Consider the following 22,340-nt stretch of genomic DNA (forward strand, 5'->3'; position numbering starts at 1 on the left):
AAATATATTTAATACTGTTATACTATACATATATTTAAGATTTTTATTATATGATACACATATTTAATACACACCCATGACCCAGGAACTTTGAAAACTTTTTGTTCCGTCGGCAGGATTCGAACCCGCGACCCCCGGCTTGAGCTACCGACAGCCCACCCACTGAGCCACAGAGGTCGTCAAACAACAATTATATCCACTTTTGTAAATTAAGAAATTAATAGGGGTGTAGACTATTTTTAGGAAATATATTTATTTTACAGATGTACCATCAAGGAAGTTGATTCCTATGCAATTGACAGACCAACGTTATTTGGTCGAATACTTATGTCAATTCAATGTTAATTGTGATTTTGACGTAACGCAACATATAAAAAATATTATAAAGTTATTAAGTAAAATATGGCCATTTTCGGTAATTCTATAATACAAACTCTCAAAAAAACAATAATTTGTATTAGATTTCGTTTACTGTCTACACCCCTATTATTGTATTCCTGCCTAATTACTGGCCAATAGTATGCTAAATACTTACATGACACTAATAAAAGACAATAAAATTAATTATTTGATTATTTAAAAATAATTTAAAATTTTCCCCGGTTTGGGGAAAATTTCCCCACTTTGTTATGGACATTACTGACCTGTTGAAGTTGAATTAATATTTACATTATTTTATCAAAATACTTTAAAAATATGTTATCTTGCCTATGAAATATTATTCCTTGATGTTTTTTGTGTAAGGTTGTATTTTTCTTGCACCATTTTACAACACAAGATGGCATATTTATTTTTATTTATGAATGACAAAGACGTGTCACCGCGATGCAGTCTAATTGCGTAATGGCGGTACGATCGGCTTATTACAGTGCGAGTGTGTGTGCAAGATGTGTACATATGATCGCCTGGGCTTATTAAGGGTGCTTCACTCATTTCTTAATGGCGATCCGTCCGTATTTTTTTTACGTCCGTGATTGAAAATAAGAAAAAATAATGTATGAAGAGTATTACTCATACTTCAATAATTATAATAATATTATTTGAGTTACCTACTGGCAATTCTAATATTTTCAAACTGTATTATGAACTATAAGTTCACAATTACAAGGTACACCTAATATGTTTTATAATAAAACCTGTGAATTTATTTTATAGAAATAATCGGCCAAGTGCGAGTCGGACTCGCGCACGTAGGGTTCCGTACCGTTAAAGAAGAAAAATATGCCATTTTTTTTTATATGACAGACCCCCTTAATTTTTTATTTTATTTAAATATTATTATTACGAGTAATTATTGAAGTACACATAATATAATTAAGGCATTTATGTAAATTTCAAGTTACTAGCTGTTACCATTATTGATTACGAGCAAAAAAGGCAAAAAAAATTACGTTTGTTGTATGGGGGCCCCCCTTAAATATATTTTTTTTTGTTTTTAGTATTTGTTGTTATAGCGGCAATAGAAATACACAATCTGTGAAAATTTCAGAAGTCTAGCTATAGCGGTTATTGAGTGACAGCCTGGAGACAATCAGACAGACGGACAGACAGATGGACAGACAGACGGACAGACATCGAAGTCTCAGTAACAGGGTCCCGTTTTTACGCTTTGGGTACGGAACCCTAAAACAAACTATTTTAATTTTATTTCAATGTTTTCTAGTCATCTATTTATTTCAATGTAATCTAGTCATTCCTCCCATTGGTACCAAATTTTTTGGGACCACTAGCCCGAATACTCTTAATAACTACCTCACTTGTTAGATAATAGTATTTCGGCCGTCACAGTTAAGTGAATGTGTGGTGAAAAAACCAGTGCTACTTAAGCAGTGGTACATCGTCCACTAGTCGCAATGTACTGCGGCCTGGGCGACTTCGCATCGGCATCATCGGGCTTTGTCACTACACCGACCGGTCAGCAAGCAGAGCACATCTCTCCTGGTCAGCACGTAGCATCGGCCCCGCACTGCAGCTATCTGACGTACTGGATCCCGTGCAGCAGCTTACACTTCCGACTCACTGGGACTCACTGCAACAGTGCTCTCTGGCACTGGCGACTCAAGCGACAAGACTTCAAGATTCGACCTTCGGTCTTCGGGGGGGGGGGGGGAGATGTGGCGGTTCGGCCTGACCGAGCATACCACCTCGCTCGGTCGGAAGATCTTCCTTTGCGGCCTCCACGCACTATCCCACAAAGCAATTGTAATAAATGATAAAGCGACAACTAAACCTAAACAAAGGTAAAATAATCGGCCAAGTGCGAGTCGGACTCGCGCACGAAGGGTTCCATACCGTTTAGAGCAAAAATAGGCCAAAACTTGTATTATTTTGTATGGGAGCCCCCCCTAAATTTTTAATTTATTTAAATATTATTATTAATTGTTAAAGAACACATATATTTAAGGTATTTGTGAAAATTTTAAGTAACCTACCTTTTGCCATTATTGATATCGAGCAAAAAAGGCCCAAAAATCACGTTTGTTGTATGGGAGCCCCCCTTAAATATGAATATTATTTTGTTTTTAGTATTTGTTGTTGTAGCGGCAATAGATATACACAATCTGTAAAAATTTTAGAAGTCTAGCTGTAGCGGTACTTGAGATACAGCCTGATGACATACAGACGGACAGACAACGAAGTCTTAGTAATAGGGTCCCGACTCCCATTTTTACCCTTTGGGTACGGAACCCTAAAAATGATCACTTACCTCCGATACACATGAGTTATTATTGCGTGAAATTGAAGAACACAACAACACACATTATTGATTAGGAGTCAACACAACAAAAACAAATCTAGGATTCTATTTGTCAATTGACAGATTTGCATGACGTCTCACGCAATTTAAATCTGTCAAATCCATACAAATTAAGAAATGCATCTACGGGTCGCGTTGCGGTCTGAATTGACCCAAATGGGACGAAACGGCATCGACATTTAAAAAATTCCCGGCTTGTTCTAAATGCGGCGTAATCACGTAGGACGAATCGGGAACGACTCATTTAATTATTTATTTATTTAGATCAGGCACCATTAAGTACCGTGATAAACTGATCTTATAAGGGTTGAGTTTTACTTTTTTTAAGGTACTTACAGCTAAAGATATACACCCTAAAGATAATAATAATATCATAATATTAATACGCGAACGAAAAACTTTGTAACCCTTTTTACGAAAAATGGGGAAACAAAATTTCATGCACCTAGCATGAAATTTTGCACAGTTATAGTTTATATGGTGAAGGAATGCATCGAGCTAATATTATTTTGAAATTATGCTCTTATCATACATTTTTTTAACAAATAAAACATTACACACACTACAACACACACAGATGAGAAATAACAGATTTTTGAGTGACAAGCCTATACATTCGAATTATAATCTTTTATTTATGGTTGAATTCTGTTGACAACAACTTGACAAATTGAAAATGGATTATAATTTTTATATTGAATCTAAGATACTATTAGACAATGCTTACACGGCCAGTCTGAGATCAGTTAAGTCCCGGAGACAAGAGTTGAAAAAAAATGATAAAGTTAATATTTTTTACAAAATATAAGTAGGTAGTAGTCCTAATGTCGTTGAAACTTAGGTCGAATTTCGACCATAGGGCGATCTCTAGTAAAGATAATTATGTAGACAAAGCTTAGACACAGAGCGTGGACAAAAATTACGATGCGAATTACAAAATAGATATGACACTTACCTTTCTAATTAACCGGTTAATTTCGTTCTACCAAACCGGTTTTACAGAAAACCGGTTTCATTCGATTGAAACGGTTTTAACCGGTAACCTAAACCTAAAACCGGAATCCAATCGGTTTCGGTCATTGACCCCAAACCGGTTTGAAACATAAACCGGTTTCCGATCCCTGGATAGAGGCCCAGCACAGAATAGGTACAGCTATAACATTCATTCGTTAATACAAATTTTATATTAGGAAAAATATTGGCACTCGTTTTGAAATCACCATACATGTATGATCGGTGTCTTAGAGACCTCTGCAACAAGATAATTTACAACATTATAATATATAAAGCTCCTAACCTAATATAAACCACAATACAAACTTCCTGGAACATTTCAAGACCAAAATAAGCCAAATCGTCTCAGGCATTTTCGAGTTTAAGCGAGACTTAGGGCCTGTTTCACCACTTCCTGATAGGCTATCCACCACTTAACTTGACAGATCAAGTATGGAGAATCTGTCAAAAAAGTTTGCACTTTATCAGAAAGTGGTGAAACTGGCCATAACAAAATTAAAAATCCATCTTTATTCACACAGATAGGAGATAAGATACAAAGTTCATTTGTAGTGTCAGTAATTTAAACACAAAAACTATATTGTAGAATTGAATCGATGTCCATTATCGAAGTCAACTCTCATAAGTTCTAAAGACCCGTTTTAAAATTCCGCTTGGAACGTTTAAGCAGAACCATCGTGGAGTTTTTCGCTTTTGTAGCTAAAAAGTTTCATATAAAATTACTTATTTTGCTTTTAACTGTTCCTTTGTCATGGTTACTTATCGTTGATAAATCGATATTAATTTAAAATCCATCCAAAAATATCAATTAATGAACAAGATTCAAAACTATGAGTCCCGTACATTTTTAAATTTTATATGAAGCTAAGGGAAATCGCAGACGACAGACTTTTTGTGCGATCGAGTCTGCGGCGCCCATACAGTCGGCATTAGGCCGCGCCCGCCATGCTGACTGTATGTGCGCCGCAGACTCGATCGCACAACAAGGCTGTCGTCTGCGATCTCCCTTATTGCCTTGTCTTCAGACTTAAGCCATAACAGAGCATTTGTAACCTTGAGAAACTTTATTACCATAACATACAACATGTATTGCATATAAAAATAATGTTTATAACAGGTCTTTGTTGTTTAGAGCTCATGTTTTTGTTACATGTGTTTAGGATGTAATTTAGAATGACGCGTGACGCAAATCACAAAATTTTTGTCACAATTGTTTTTAACTATCGTGAATGGTTTCTCCGCCGATGCTTGTGACGAAATATAATTGCAAAATTTAGACTGTGCGTATTATTTTATAAATGTGAGCGTTTGTTTGTCTGTCCGCCTGTCTGTCTGTCTGTTACTGTACTTTTTATCGTGGAAAATTTTCGGTTCCCGCGCGTTAAACAAATTTTGGATGTACATGGATGTTTGTTACTCTTTCGCGCAAAAAATACTGAACGGATTTTAATGAAACTTTACAATAATATAATAGCTTTAAATACATCAGAATAACACATAGGCTTCAAAAAGTTTGTCTTGGTGAGGTCTTATTATTTTTTGTTGCTAAAATATTTAAACGCTACCAAAGTTATTTTTTTGTAACCAAGTAATTAGTCGCCCAATAAGTTTTTAGTCGCCGCAAAAATTTTCTCTTTGAGTTTGATGCTGTTGGTGGAGTTTTATTGAATTTTAATTGCGATAAACCACTATCGCAATTCGCAGTGCAATAACTGACCGTTCATACTTATATTACCTTGCAGTTTATAAAGTGATCCTTATGATGTTGGCATAAAGGTGATATTAGAGGAAAGATACTTCTGAACAAGCTTTGTTATGCAAGCACTATTGCATTTGATTTTTGATTCATTTTTGTGGGAAATACTGTACATATTTTGGCTAAGAATATTGGCTAGCCAAAACTTTTTGCTTCACGTTAAACATAATAAAAATGAAGTCTCTTTATCTTACACTAAAGGGTCTGTTCATATTGCAAGTGAAATGTCGTATTCATTCAACGCATTTTTAACTAAATAAAAGAAACTTTAATATTTACAAGAAGCCACACATTTAATTTGAGAGACAATTATTTTGAATGTCATTTACATGCAAGGCATCGCCTTGCCACGATATATAATGTGATGGTGCTCCCACACCGCAGTTAGAAAATGTTTGTAAACATTTTCTAACATAAAAACATTTACTAACAAATGTTGTCAATTGTTACATTTTGCTAGGAACTGTTACATGTTTTAAGTGCTCCTACACTAATAAAAATGTTTACTTACTAATGTTTACTAACACTTTATAACAATTTAAGTTTGGTATTGGATCACCGCATACCCCGTCGTCCTATAAAAAAGGTTTACAAACAAAAGGTAAAACAATATGTTTTATTTTGCTATAATTTGTTAAGTTATGTTTACTAAACATTTTCTAACATAAAAACATTTTATCATAATATTTAACATTTGTGATTAAGTAAATGTTTTGTAGTGTTTACTAACGTTACTAGACATTTTCTAACTGCGGTGTGGGGGCACCATGAGAGATAGAAATCAAACGTGTTGGTCACTAAGAAAAACGACTTACAATAGTAGTTAATTGAATCATTCTGCGGACATCCAATTTGAATGGATGAGTAGGAAAATGTTATGAAGCAATAATAATTAGCAAAAAACGCAATGATTCCATGATAATAATTATTTCTGTACTTACTTTTTTAACCCTTTACATAGGGAAATGCTTAGCGTCCTCGGGTGGGGGACATCGGATGGGGTATGTCATAATTATTATGTCAGACCTCCTCGGCAAAATCTTTTTTAATGTACTGAATTTGACAATAATATAAATTGTTGTATAAGCGTACTTGTCATTAATTAAGTTACTATATTTTATACAGGGTCTAACAAAACTAAGTAATAATACTTTAGGGTGTGTATGTGTCCCTTATAAAGAGTTTACTGTGAAAGAAGCAGCGCTGAAAGAGCAAAAAAATTTTAAGATTTGTATGAGCTGAGCAAGCGCCCGCGCGTCATGAATTTTTCCATACAAAAGTGAAAAAAAAGTTAGTCTTCCAGAGCTTCTTTTACAGCGAACTCTATACACACCCTAAAGTATTATAACTTTGTTTTGTTACACCCTGTATAGGTTGGGCTAAAGGCGCGTTCAGACGTGCACGTTTTCTGACCGCGCGAATTCATCTCGCGACATGTTTACTGTTTTCCCAAACGCTACCGCAGTCCGCAGTACTCCAAAAATAATCATGCAAAAGTTACGAATAAAAAAGTTTATTATTCGTAGTGCAAAAGGTTAGCTCACGGTTTAAAATATCAAGTTCGTTAGTTGTTACAATTCGTTCGTTAATTATTAATCTAAGTAGGTAAATATAATCATATAAATATTTACTTAAATATACATAATTAATATTTTTTTATTAGCTCATTCTGATTTTTATAATTATGTATAGTTTATCAGCACCATGCCGTGCTTACGGACATTTAAAGCCCACAAAATAATATAATACGAAATAAATGTATTAAGCAAATAATAACTTTGCCTGAGAACTCCATCAAAACGGGACACGCAATTTGACGTGTGGTTATTAAAAGTCCGGTCACGGAAGCCAACTCTAATTACATACAACAGATTAGGACGCGATATGACTTAAGACGCTCCCCCTACGGAGATGCCGTAATTTGCCGTTTTTAGAGCCTTATTAACTCATAATTTGAAAGCTACAAAATTATAAAATACAGTGTGTAACAAAAATAAGTGATAAAACTTTAAGGTGTGTACGTGTTCCTTGTAGAGAGTTCACTGTGAAAGTAGCAGCACTGAAAGACCAAAATTTTTTTCACTTTTGTATGGGGAACTCGGGACCTTGCCCATACAAAAGTGAAAAAAAAATCGTCTTTCAGCGCTGCAGTATATGATTGATTGTACTTTCGGTTCTTGGTGGAAATTCATGTTTAACACTAATTAAACATAATCTTTCGTGCACTTTTCCACTATATTAAGATATAACTGTCACCTAATGATGATGTATTTCGAAACCGGTCGTGTTTTTTGTTAAAATCTATAGTTATATTTTAATATAGTGGAAAAAGTGCACGAAATATTGTGTTTTATTACTTCAATCGCAGATTCCAGGTGCGCGATCACCGGTGCTCTTATGAGGCTTGAAGAATTATCAGTGTTCAAAATTATAATAAACAAACAGCATTAATCTTCAGTATAATATGAACGTTCCTTTCATAGTTATTAATTTCCTATTTTTGTTTTTTATACTCAAGATATCAGCTTCCAAAGTAATACCAATTTATTTAATTTTAAGCATACATTCAGTATCTCCCTAGTATTTACAAATTATGGTTATTTGAAACTTGTTTGAAACACACGCCAATAGATAGACAATTTCATTAACTACATACTGGACGTTTGAATTTTTTTTAGGTCAAGTTTGAACTAAGATAAGTAAAAAAATAGGATTTTGGCGCGATCTCGGCAACGCGGCAAATTTATGGTCAAGGTCGTTTGCTCAGGGGATGGCCTTAACAAAGCAACTATAATACGTCTAAATCACACTTTTGCGCTTAATTGTAATGTAAGTTTTATGACAAATGTTAGGGTTGTGACTTGTGGCCTAGAATAAAACATGTGGCTATGGTAAAGATTCAACTTTAATAAAGTTAATATTACCCACCACTCCTGGAATTCGTTTGTTGCGCTGCAACCATATTATTTACAGCAAAAAAACTATAATTTCTTGAACTCAAAGTATCTTCATAGCTGGTAAAATTGAAAGTCTGAGTACATTGCAAGGTCATGAGTATATTTAATAAATTTAAATATTCAATTTTAACTGAATGTCAACATAAAGATTTACTTATACAAAAAATAAGACCGAAAACATTACGCGAAATTACATACAAATATAAATCGCACATCCGGTGCAAGAATGACACAATTGCAGTTTTTTGAAAATTTGAATTAAGTATGCCAAAAGTCTTGAAAATGTATTTTATATCCGGTGCAAAAACGACAGAACTCTAGTTCAACTGCTTACCAGCAGAGGGTAATTGTGCCATTCGGAAATCCCGCCAATTTCGCGAGTGGTGGTGACAATAACGCCCTATTGGTCAGTCGCGCGCGGGGAGCCGCCGAGAACGCTTGTGTCTGGAGCCTTATCGACGTAAAGGTAATTATGACAAAATATTTGTATTTTTATGGCGCAACAACGACGCAACTGTTATTTCTGTCGTTTTTGCATCATGTTACTGTTATTTAATACAGTGCAACAATGACATAAGTGACCATTGCGTTTATTTTGTACCTATGACTATGCACCCTACGACGCAAATGACCTTCGTGTCGTTGTTTTCTTATACTTATTGCCAATGTTTACGTACTTACCTACATCTTATTTTACATAAAATGACGTTGCTTATTTCTTGAAATGAAATGTTATTGCCTTTCAGCTTAGAATGACGAGCCGTGCACAGCGATTAGCTCTATTAGGCAAGCAAGGTTATGTAGCTCCACTATTTTCACAATGTGATGCCGAAAACATTCCGCCGATAGATGATGAAACTCATAAAAATGGTAAGTCGAGTTAAGTTTTCATACTAACGTTAACGTTAATAAACATAGTATTCATAACTTTACTAAGTTATGAATACTATGTTTATTTGTATGCGACAAATAAACATAGTATTCATAACTTAGTAAAGTCTTAGTGCGGGTCGGGTTATCTAGAAGTTAGCAAATCTAAATCCTCCCAAATTTCGCAAACAACTTTGGCATGTTATTTTACTAAAATAACGAAGTAATTGCAATACCACCATGTACTTACACAAAATATATAATAATAGTACTACCCACTTGATTATATGATTTAGGCCTAACCTACTTTTATATTATTTTAGACTTTCAGACAGCGAAGCCGAAACCACAGAACTTCCCATCCACAGACGGCTCTTTGGAACCAACTGTGTCAAATACATCTGTACACTTTAGTGTTGAAAACGGACTAAACCCGGCAGTAGTTTTACAAAATAGCGAATCGTTTCTTGAGCTTGTTAATATGGAGCCAGTAGCACCACTTGCAAGGCAGAAAAATCCTTTACAAGACTGTTCTGGAAATTATGATGGTATATACCTAACACTGAACAATATAGCATTTCTTTTATTTTTCATAAACACTCGCTCATCCCACAGCCATTCATCCATCACTTAAACTTTATTTATTTTTATTATTATTACTTTAGTGGGTACCTAATCCTTTGATTAGGTTAGCCATCGCAATAAGTTTTAGGAGAGTGATATTTACAACTTCTAAGCATTCTTTATTTATGTTTTAGGTTTAAGTTTAGGAAATATATCTCCATCAATGCTACAAGATACTAATGAATTTCCATTTGATATGGATACCGCCACTAGTAATATTTTACTTGATAAAGATGGTTCTGTTCAGGATGATTTTTCGCCAAATGAAAGTGGTGATGAATATAAACCTGTAGAAAGAAAACGCAGACGCCTAATATCATCAAGCTCAAACTCATCATCAAGCTCAAACTCATCATCAAGCTCAAACTCATCATCAAGCTCAAGCTCATCCTCTAGCACCAATAAATCAACTACTCAATGCAATGGACCAAACAGAAATGACAGAATCACTTCTGAAAATAGTCAACAAATTGAGACAAATAATAGTAACACTGATACTAATATAGAATTGACATCACCAGTAAAAACAGGAAAAAAGAAGGCAAGAAATCCACATCTTTGGAAGAGAAATCAAAAGAAGGTGCTGAAAAATACAGGCAAAGAGTATGAATCCAGTTCTGGCAAGACTGTTAATGCTAAAAGTATGAAACCACCGTGCACAGATAAATGCAGACTTTCTTGTTCTAAAAAAATCTCTGAAGAATCAAGACTTCAAATATTTAAGTCTTATTGGGACTTAGGATGTTTACAAAGACAGAGAGATTTTTTAAGCTCTTGCATCACACCTTTGATACCTGCTTGCCGACGTATAAGGACCGATGCAGTGAGACCAAGAAAAGCCAATTGTGGGTTCTATTTTATTAAAGATGGTAAGAGTATACGTGTGTGCAAGATGTTCCTTTTGAACACTTTAGGAATTGCAGAAAGAACTGTACGTACAGTTATTGACGCCAAAGTAAGCGATGTAGGAATTATTCCACAGGATAAAAGAGGCAAACACGGCAAACAAACTAAGATGGATGATGAGATTAAAGAATCGGTTCGTTTGCACATTAATTCTATTTCAAGAGTGGAAAGCCACTACCTAAGAGCAAACACTTCTCGAGAATTCATCGATGGTGGTTTAACTATTGCTCAACTTCATCGTCTGTACAAGGAGCAGCGGGCATCTGCAAATAAAGAAGCAGCCACTTACGATACATACGCTCGTATATTTAATACTGAGTTCAATATTTCTTTTTTCTGTCCAAAGAAAGACCAATGCGATCTTTGTGAGTCGTATAAAAATGCCGATGAGGAAGGTAAAAAAAAAGTAGAGCAGAACTTCCAAGAACATTTAAAACAAAAAAGTCTAAGCCGGAAAGAGAAGTCAGATGATATAAGATTGTGTACGGAAACAGGAAGTAATGTAGTAGTCGCAATTTATGACTTGCAAGCAGTTATGCCAGTGCCGATAGGAGAATCTTCAGCATTCTTTTACAGATCTAAGCTCAATTGCTATAATTTCACGGTACCTAATTCAAATTCTTTATTTACACACACATAAAATATATACCTACAGACATTATTGATACATAATTAAATAATATATACCACGTCGATCTAATCCCGTGCTAAGTATACACTTCCTGCATTCGTCCTTGGCGAGTCGAAGATGTTCAGCCTTGCTTTAACTTTAAATGTAGTTTAGGTTTTATGTTCATAGTTTAGTTTACTTACGTTCATTTCTTTTTAATTTTCAGATAACAGACATGAAAAGTAAGACCACATCGTGTTATTTTTGGCATGAAGGACTAGGTAATAGAGGCGCCATCGAAATTGGGACTTGCGTATATAAATTCCTCCAAAACTTAGCCCAAAATAACCCAAATTGTGATGTTATATTTTATTCGGACAACTGTTGTGGGCAACAAAAGAACCGGTAAGCATTTAGAGATTAGAAAGTACTTTATAAAAACTCTGCAGTAAAGCCTTTTTGTAGAACTATACAGGCTCGGGCTTAGGCAATCTCCTTCACTGCTTTTTCTCATCTGTGTCTTCTTACATACACCATACTATCATGACTAAAAGAAGCAATCATTTTTGTTTCATTATTGATTGTGTAAAATTTTTAGGTTCTTGATGGCCATGTATTACTTTGTAGTCAACACACTGCCAATAAAGTCGATAACGCACAAATTTTTAATACGTGGCCACACCCAAAATGAGGGCGACAGTGCCCATTCTATAATTGAAAAGTCAATCAAAAGGGCTAAGAAATCTGGTCCGATATATACGCCAGATCACTACGTACAGTTAATAAGAAACGCAAAAAAGACCGGAAAACCTTTTATTGTGCACGAACTTAATTATAGCGATTTCTTTGATCTGAAAGCACTGTCCGAAGAAATAGGGTTAAACACAGCAACGATAAAATTATCAGAGGTCAAACTTATTCAGTTTACCAAAGCTGACTTTTATACGTATAAGATGCGTTACGACGAAGATTGGACTCAAGTCGATTGCAAAATCGTAAAAGGGCGATTTTCTAATAAGAGGAGTTCAATTTTGATGAATCAAATCACTTTGAAACCAGCATACACTTCGAAGATCAGTGTAGCTGAGCGAAAGAAGAAAGATTTGCTGCATTTGGTGGAAACTAACATAGTTCCCAAGTTCTACGAAGGATTTTTTAAGAGCCTACTTTAATTTTAAGTTAGGTTGACCTTAGTTCTATTTTAGTTAAAGGTATAGTGATTTAAAAGCAAGATCTCGTAATTAATTAGTACTATTTTTAAAAATGTGATTTAAAGACCAAAGTTACTATTAAAATAAATGAGCCATAAAAATATTGGTTTTAATGTTTCTATCCATAACTAGCTGCTGCCCGCGGCTTCGCACTCCCTTATCCAGGATAAAAAGGATAGCCTATGTTTGATTCCAGGTCTAGTACATAGCTAGCTACATCTATGCAATATTTCAGTTCAATCGGTTCAGTAGTATTGGCGTTAAAAAGGGACAAACATCTATCCATCTATCCATCCATTCATCCATCTATCCATTCTAATAACTTTCGCATTTATAATATTAGTGTGATAGTGTGACTAGACTCTTGGACTAGACACATCTAGACTAGTGTCTAGACATGTGTCATAACTGACTAACAATCAAAATCTTAGCACAATAACGACGCAAATTACCGCGGCAATTTTTTTAATCGTATTTTTTGGTATTATTAACACTAATATTTGACACTTTATCCAATTCATTAACAAGCGTATGATCCAAATCATCATTTAATCAACAAAAATAATAAATATATTCAAGCAAAATAAAAATATTACTGTTCAAATCTTTATTTGCCTCTCCTGAAAAACCATGTTTACTACAATAACGTCATTCTTGCACCGGATGTGCGAAATATTTAACATTTCAATCTAACAATGTATTCGGTTCGAAAACATTAAAAAATATGGTACCTGCAACTGTAAACAGCCTGCCATCAAAAATACAAGACATTCACCAACCTAAATTTATCAGGGTTTTAAAGAATTATTTACTAGCAGGAAATGACTAAAAAAATGTGATTGCGATTTGTGAGATGTATCTTCAAGTATATTATATTATACTAGCTGTCCCGGTGAACTTCGTGTCACTTTAAAACCTCTTCTACGAATATTTTAAGACTAAAATTAGCCCTATTCGTTCAGCCGTTTTCGAGTTTTAGCGTTACTAACAAAATTGAAAATCCATTTTTATATGTATAGATTTGAAGCTACATCTCATAAAACATGTTTAAAATATCTTATGTTACATAATATTTATAGTATAGTAGTTTGATGAGACATGTATACTTGTCCATAGTGGAGGTTTGAGTTTGGCTGGAACAGAAGGTTTCAAGATCTAATATTATTATGTCCTACTCTTGACACCGAAAGTTATGTTAATTTATATAACATATAATTACTTACTAATTTCACAACGTAGTCTCAATTGTTTTGTTAATTAATTTTGTTATTATGTTTCGTTTAGTACAATTTTGTATCCAAAAAAAAAAGCAAATCGTATGTGCCCAGATAAACTGATCCGGTTTATGGCGCACTATTTTATGTTGTTAAAAGAAAACTATGTTTCTAATAATAAATAAATAATAATAAAAAAAAACATAACAAATAAACACACTTTCGCATTATTAATATTAATATGGACATTTGACAGAAACTTTTACGTTAAAAAATAAATTCGTACTCCTAAAGTAACCGCGATCGAAACTCTATAGTTGCAACTTGCGGCGTTCTTACATCTATATAGCAGGAGTGGCCAACCGGTCGATCGCGACGGTTAGTCCAATCTATAGTGGCCGGGCAAAAAATATAAATAATTAGACCAGACTGCGCAATTACCAATAAGCTATGCTGTTTCATTTAAGATTCATTTCAAGACTCGGTGAATATTAACACATCACTGAAAAACGGGTGACTCTATAATAGAAGCCGATGTTCGGCTTATCGGTTATCGGCTCGAGGCACTTCGCAAGTGCAAGCTCTATATTGAATATACGGGTTCAAATCAAAGTCTCTATTTCCTGCCCACAGTTAGTATTTGAACGTGAAATAAAACAAATAGGTGCGTCCATTGCTGGTTAGGTGAAAAGAAGAACTTGAAACAATTATTAAATAACGTCATTTCTAGTCTAGCCCATGAAACGTCTTACAAATTTCAAAGACGTCCAATTTTAACATTAACTAAAATAAATCAAGTTATTTAGTAAAAATATTGTTTGGAGACCCTAATAACTTTATATAATCTCAGACAAGCTCAACTACCAATTAAGTAGTAAATTGTGGTAGTAATCCAATTTTTAGCCTCGGGAGGTGGAAATATAGAAGAAAGCAATATGATCGACTACATTTTATAGTGAATTCGACGAAAGTGACAACAAGTTATAAGTCCGTCAGAAAGAAAATTATTACATTCCGTTACTATAGCGACTTTAGGTAATTATTATAGGTATAGTTCTTGCAATCTACGAGCGCGCGCAGCCTTTATTTGTAGTTAGAAATACGAATAGACATTTTCGTTAGTGTGCGTACGTAACGGAGCAGTCAGTAGCGAGCGAGCCATGTACGCGTGTATAGATATGGTCACTCACACAACTAAGGGCGCCGCGCACTCGTAGATTGCAAAAACTATAACAATTTATTAGCTAAATAAGGGTCAATTCAGACCGCAACGCGATGCGTAGATGCATTGCTAAATTGTACTGAATTGACAGATTTTAATTGTGCGAGACGGCTTGCAAATCTTTAAAATCCATACAAATTTAGAAATGTAAAAACGCGTCACGTATGCGTATATAGTATGGACTATCGACACAGAATACATATTAGTTGGATAGGGTATCATCAGTCATCACAGATTACCGGTTACTACATAAATATCACTGGATTAAAGCGTCGCGTCGCGGTGAGTCAGTCAGACCCGAATATTATGGTGTACATTGACAGAACGGACCCTTGAGGGGAGCCTTACTAATCCCAACATGACAAAACACACGTAATATGCCAGATTTATTTTAAACGGAAGTCTATATGACAAGGAGTAACTTACACGGTCAGTCTGGCATCAGTTCAGTCCATCAGTCTGATCCAGACTGACGGGAGAATGATCGTGTAACCGTGTGATTGACGGACTGATCATTTTTTATTATGTACTTTCCTGCCATCATTCTAGCGTCAGTCTGAGACTGATGGACTGAACGGATGCCAGACTGATCGTGTAACCCTAGTCTAAGAACATATTTTATTCGTAAATTTTTAACCGACTTCAAAAAAGTAGGTTATCAATTCGACGCGTATGTACTGTGTAATATTTCCAGAACTGCCCAGTTTTTGTATATGTATTATGTATGTAAGTCTTTAACAGTGTCTGAACAAATGTGCCTTTCAAAAGTGTATGTATGTATGTTTTTATGTTTGTGTTCGCATATCTCCGGAACTACAAGTCCGATTTAAGTGATTCTTTTTTTGTTGTACTACGTATTGTTCAACCTAGGGAATACTTCAAGTTTCATCAAAATCGGTTCTGTCGTTTTTGATATAAGGCAATTTTAATTCTCAATTACGTAAAATTTTGAAGTCGGTTTTATCTTTTTAAAATACATCGTTGTTTTTCAAGTACATAACATCGTCCTGTTAATATCATTGAAGTTTAATTTTAATATATTAATGTAGTGTAGTCTACGAATAATAAAAACTAAGGAATCGTAACTCCCATACTATTATGGGACATATATCTTACGCCGGTTCTTCTCGCCGGGTTAGTTCCCGAACCGGTGGTAGGCAACATGTAGTTCAACATTCTGAAAATATTTGATTCAAATTTATTCAGAAATAAAACAATTTTTATTTTATTTTTTATTTTATTACCGTTTTAAATTTGGTTCCTTTTGATCAGTCATGTAACGTCAGCCTAGTACCGCTCAAGGTCACCTAAATATTGCAAATGTATTGAAATGTGTACCGGTACACTTTTTTGACAAGTATTGTGGAGCATGTTTTTTGACGGAGTTACTTTTCCATAGTTTTTATTATTCGTAGAGTGTAGTATTTCAGCACAACTACCGACGATGAAGTATTGTGTTGAACTAACAGGACCGACATGTATTGTTATAAAGGTCTAATACTTAAATTAAACAGAATAAAAAAATTAAAATAAAAAACTACCGACGATGAAATGTACCGACAATGGATACTCTCTAGTGGAAAGTGGAAACAATAACAGCAATTCCACAAATTCAACAAAAAAATGTTTGCATCTCTAAAATATTTATCAAAATTCCTTGAAGTTTCTGAAAATTTTCTCTTAACCTCGTAATATTGTGGTAATATTACTCAACAACGACAAATACCGGCCTTGCGGCCATTGTACGGGAAACAGTTTTAAATATGGAATAACACAGTTTTGAAATGTTTTGTCGGTATTATGCCGGATACGAGAGAATCAATTAATGACTCACATAGGTCGGATTAGCATGACCAATACACCTAATGCGACTTAACTGAATACCCAGGGGCCAATTCAGATCGCAACGTGACGCGCAGATGCCAGATACATGACATCTCACGCAATTGAAGTCAGTCAAATCCATACTAGAAATGGATCTACGCGCCGCGTTGTGACTGAATTGACCTTATGGCCTGTATTCACTTTGATTAGTGATAAGTGTAGGTGATTAGTAATCAGGAGAAAGGTGTGGACAGCGACTGATCAGTGCAAGACCTTTAATTTCTCCTTATTACTAATCAGCTGCACTCGCACTAATCAAAGTGAATACAGGCCCCAAAAATGTTAACCATCACTTGTTAGAAAATGACACAGGTCCTTCATATGTATATGTTTTGGTTGCAGGCACCCCAGTTCATAACTTTCAAAGATGGAAAGTTAGGTGTGAACTTCATGGGGTATCACGCCGGCGTCGGCATCGGTGGACTCGCAGGTAGGTCTATTAAGTATATCTAAAGTGTCCTAATTCTATAGTCTAGAGCAGCTATACTCAACTTGCGGCCCGCCGGGACTTTATCAGTGACGCACGTAAATTTAAACCATTTTTAAATTTACGCCCACCGACAAAATAGTGCAAAGTCGTCGTGATAATGTCGTGATAAACTTTAAAATCGCTAATTTTGAAAAACATCATGTTTTTAACCCTAAAGAATTTTAGGTGCGGCGCGTGACACCAAGACCAAAACGTGTTTGTGGTCCGTATAAAAAAGGTCGAGCACCACTGGCCTAGAGTCTAGACGATTGAATTTGGAACGTTCTAAAGTCTGGACTCTAAACTTTAGAACTTCGCTCTCATCTCCAGAGGTCGTTGATTCCACGTTGCAATGCAACAACATTAAATTAAGTTGTTTAAAAAATATAGCACCAAGCATACTGATTATATCATTTTTATTGCCTAAGAGAGGCGTGTTAAGGTAAACAAAAGACTCAATTGCAAATGTGCATGTAAAGAATCTCACTAGTCGTGTTCATATTATTTAAAACAAAAACGAAACATTTAACACATAAACAGAAAGATAAATTATGTTTATAAAAAAAAAATTAATTTGTTATTATTTTTAGCAATATTCCGCGAAAACAACTTCCACCTTTAAGTAAATGAGTGAGTGTGCGCATAGGCATGCGTACAGCACCTCCCTCCTCCCACACTGCCTATGCGTACACTCGCATGCAAGAACTTGCAAACACCACCACCACACAAGCAATAATGTTGGCTAATCCGTGCAAGGCCCCTCACCACCATGCAGGTTGAAAACCTCGACGCGCGTTTCGCCCCAACACCGGAGCATCCTCAGGATGTGGACTCTACGAACAACGTCCGTTAAGTTCACTTAAGAGGGAGGTGCTGTACGCATGCCTATGCGTACACTCACTCATTTACTTAAAGGTGGAAGTTGTTTTCGCGGAATATTGCTAAAAATAATAACAAATTAAATTTAAACTATGGATTTCCGCAAAGTAACGCCTGATTCCATTAACTATTTAACTAATTATGTTTATGTAAATAAATAAAGAATCAATTTAAAATTGTGTTAGACTCTCCTATAATTGGCGACACAGTAAAGGAGCAACAATAACAACATGTGCAACCTGCTTCGGAAACTTCTAATTAAATGTAATGCGCAATGGTTTCGTCATAATATCACTGCACCTAGCATTACCGTCAATGACTCAACAACTATGTATGATCTTAATCCACGAGATTGCACTACTGTGATTGCACTAAACGCTGTGGCCTGTGACTCAACGACGGTGAATGTAGAGACTACCAGTTAACTCAGGGGTTCCCAATCTTTTTCAGCCTGCGGTGCACTTACAAGTCAATATTTTGTCACGGCGGCGACGCCCTACTCTACCTAGAGCTATTACTAAAAGGCACATAAACACCTATAATGATTATAGTTAGGTAAAGCAAGTAAATAATAATAAGCAAATATTTTGACAATCATCTGCCTGCTTTGTATTATTCATATGTTAAATTATAATAATTTTATTTTATAATATTTGTGGTTATGGAATATGGATAATGATGGAGGATCGACTCACGGCGGCGCCCCTCTTGCCTTTCCACGGCGCACCAGGGCGCCGCGGCGCACAGTTTGGGAACCCCTGAGTTAACTAACTGGTAGTCTCTACATTTTTTTTTATTTTTTTTTATGAAATAAGGGGGCAAACGAGCAAACGGGTCACCTGATGGAAAGCAACTTCCGTCGCCCATGGACACTCGCAGCATCAGAAGAGCTGCAAGTTCGTTAACGGCCTTTTAAGAGGGAATAGGTTAATATAGTAAGGAAGGGAAGGGAATAGGGGAGGGAAGAGAGGGGAATAGGGTAGGGGATTGGGCCTCCGGTAAACTCACTCACTCGGCGAAACACAGCGCAAGTGCTGTTTCACGCGGGTTTTCTGTGAGAGCATGGTATTTCTCCGGTCGAGCCGGCCCATTCATGCCGAAGCATGGCTCTCCCACGTACATTTACCGTAGATGTTGCTACTTGCTAGTAACTTCATATATGGAGATATTTTTATAACCGTTATATTAGTAACTAGATGATCCGCGCTACTCTGTTGCGCCAAAACTTGTTAATCGCGCGGGAACCGTACATTTTCGGGATAAAAAGTATATCCTATGTCCTTTCCCGGGACAATCAATCAAATCCCGCGAAAATCTGTATAGCGGTTTGAGCCTGAAGAGGTAATACATAGACAGACAGACAGACACACTTTCGCATTTATAATATTAGTATGGAATGAATAACAAATTTAATTGATACGAGTTTTTATAGTTTTATTTAATTTATATAATATTATAATGGTTTATACTTTTTTCATTTGCTTTTCAATAAATCGAAATTCCTGAAAAATTATATTGTTAAGTAATTGGTACTGTATAATACGATTTAAAAATTAATCGAAGTAATTTTCTCGGCTTGAGAAGCCCAGTAAAACCCATAATGATTATGCAAGATCTAGAGCAATCACAACAACGTAATAGAAAACTGTTCCGGTATACTAACAAGGTTATAACTTATAACAGCTATACAGAATGTAACAAAACTAAGTGATAATACTCTAGGGTGTGTACGTGTCCCTTGTAGAGAGTTAACTGTGAAAGTAGCAGCGCTGAAAGACTATTTTTTTCACTTTTGCATGAGCAAGCGTCCTAGCGTCACGAGTACCATACAAAAGTGAAAAAAATTTTTGGTCTTTCAGCACTGCTACTTTCACAGTGATCTCTCTACGAGGAATACGTACGTCGTACACACCCTAAACATATTTGTGTATATAAGTGATAAATATTATCACTTAGTTTTGTTACATCCTGTATATAAAGTGCTTACAAATTACCATAAACAGCGTAAACAATTACAATATTATTTAAATCATATTGTAATTCCACACGTTACTCTCATAAATACGCCTTACAGAATAAAGGCGTTAAAGAGGATAATTACAACCACACTAAAAAAAACAAAGTAATTAAACGATTATAAAGATAACAATAAAACGAGAACCTTTTGATCTGAATTGTATTCAGCTGGAGAATATCTGGAAATATTTTTATTTTTTCGAGTAGTGGAAGTAGAATTAATTAATTAGACGAACTCTGTGGCTCAGTTGGTGGGCTGTTGGCAGCTCAAGCCGGGGTCGCGGGTTCGAATCCCGCCGACGGAACAAAAAGTTTTCAAAGTTCCTGGGTCATGGATATGTATTAAATATGTGTATCATATTATAATAAAAATCTTAAATATGTGCATAGTAGTACAAAGTATTAAATATATTTCCGTTGTCTGGTACTCGTAAGTCGTAACACAAGTCCTTCAGGTACTTAGCACGGGGCCAGACTGATGTGGTGTGAAGCGTCCATAGATATTTTTATTATTATTATGTTTTTTTTTTGGATTTCTACTGAAGTTGCGGGCTTGTGGCCAAACAACTAAAGTAGTCTAAATTATATATTTTTTTCTAATGTTAAAAAAATAAACGATGAAATAATTTAATCTGAAAATAAAATACATATTTGATTTGACCCGATTACATTTCAATTATTATAATATGTAGTTGGATTTTACCATTAACAGTAATGAATTCGTAACATGAGATTTTGCAAATGATTCATTTATTTTCGAAATACAATTCTATGTATAATTCCATGCAATTTTAAAGTTTCCAGCCTTATTATGGAAAAACACATGACGAGCTGCAAAACATTTAAATGAATCATTTTTAAACAATATTATGTAGGTTTACATGAAATGTAGCAATGTATGTAGCGGAATCTTTGAATACGACTTTTACCTATCTCCAGTAGTCTAATTAATTCGAATCTTTGCATACGTATTAAGACTTAAGAGCCAATGACAATGCAATAATTTGTTAAAATTTAAAAAAGCGTGTGTTTTTAGTTTTTCCTAACTATTATTATTAATTCTTTAACATTTAAGGTGATAGCGGGTCAGCGGGAAGACTTTTTGCTGAAGCCGGGACACCGACTGGTCAGCTAGCCAGAGCAGGCCTTGGAGGTCAAGTAGATGACAGGGGAAGAGCATCAGGTAATCCTTACCCCCTTTTATTGTAGGCTTATACGACCGACAGCTGTTGCATATTTACGAATACTTACAAATATACCACCGAAGAAATTGCTACTTAGGCAGATGACCTACATCGTTTGGTCGAGTTATGTCCAATATAAGCCATGATCTGCTGTCGGCTGCTTTTGTCGTACCTCGGCCACAGTTAGGTCCGCCATATTTTATTCTGCTTTTTTCAGTGCTGCGACTTTTGCAGCGAATACAAGAGACTACAAACAGCGTAAAGTCTTCATTCAATCGCTTAGGGTCAATTCGGACCGCACGCGACGCGTACATGCATTTCAAAATTTGTACTGAATTGACAGATTTCAACGCGTCGCGTTGCGGTCAGAATTGACCCTTAGCTTTATACCCAGTATACTCGTAATTTGTCAATATCCTTTTTCAGGTGGTCTGTTTGCTGGCGCCACTGCCGGTGGCAACGTCAGAGCAGCTGCTGGTCTTGCCGGTGGTGTTAATGAGAACAACTCCCAAGGAGGTGGATTTGCTGGAGCTCAAGCCGGACATCATATTGCTACATCAGGACTGGTAGGTGACACTCAAACTGACAGAGAAAATAGAAGAAAGAGGAAAGAAGAAAAGAAGAAACAGCGAAAAGCTGCCAAAGAAGCGAAGCGTCTTTTAGAACATAGCGATTAGATTAAGAATTTAGATTAGAACATTCAGTTATTTTGGTAATTGGCAGTGATTTTACTTGTGTTGGTGATAAGTTTATAATAAACTTTACA

The 22,340-nt window shown here is 35.5% G+C and overlaps 2 protein-coding genes across 4 annotated transcripts in view; both read left to right on the plus strand.

Moving 5' to 3' along the window:
- The window catches only part of LOC121733610, a 49,073-nt gene that overhangs the window by 21,588 nt on the left and 5,145 nt on the right, over positions 1–22,340 (plus strand). For both annotated transcript variants that reach the window (XM_042123906.1, XM_042123908.1), the window contains 3 exons: positions 17,369–17,456; positions 21,466–21,573; positions 22,001–22,140. In XM_042123906.1, coding sequence (XP_041979840.1) covers positions 17,369–17,456; positions 21,466–21,573; positions 22,001–22,140 — 336 coding nt within the window. The remainder of the gene's footprint in view (positions 1–17,368; positions 17,457–21,465; positions 21,574–22,000; positions 22,141–22,340) is intronic.
- On the plus strand, positions 8,693–13,374 carry LOC121733609. 2 transcript variants are annotated; one of them, XM_042123904.1, is made up of 6 exons: positions 8,693–8,951; positions 9,232–9,355; positions 9,679–9,903; positions 10,114–11,489; positions 11,722–11,900; positions 12,094–13,374. In XM_042123904.1, the coding sequence occupies exons 2-6, from the start codon at positions 9,238–9,240 to the stop codon at positions 12,665–12,667; spliced, it is 2,472 nt and encodes an 823-aa protein (XP_041979838.1). In that variant the 5' UTR covers positions 8,693–8,951; positions 9,232–9,237; the 3' UTR covers positions 12,668–13,374. The 2 variants fall into 2 exon arrangements, with proteins under 2 accessions (XP_041979838.1, XP_041979839.1); XM_042123905.1 differs by lacking the exon at positions 8,693–8,951 and having other exon boundaries at positions 8,971–9,355.

The sequence above is a fragment of the Aricia agestis genome, chromosome 14 (assembly GCF_905147365.1).
Source record: "Aricia agestis chromosome 14, ilAriAges1.1, whole genome shotgun sequence".
Lineage (NCBI taxonomy): Eukaryota > Metazoa > Arthropoda > Insecta > Lepidoptera > Lycaenidae > Aricia > Aricia agestis.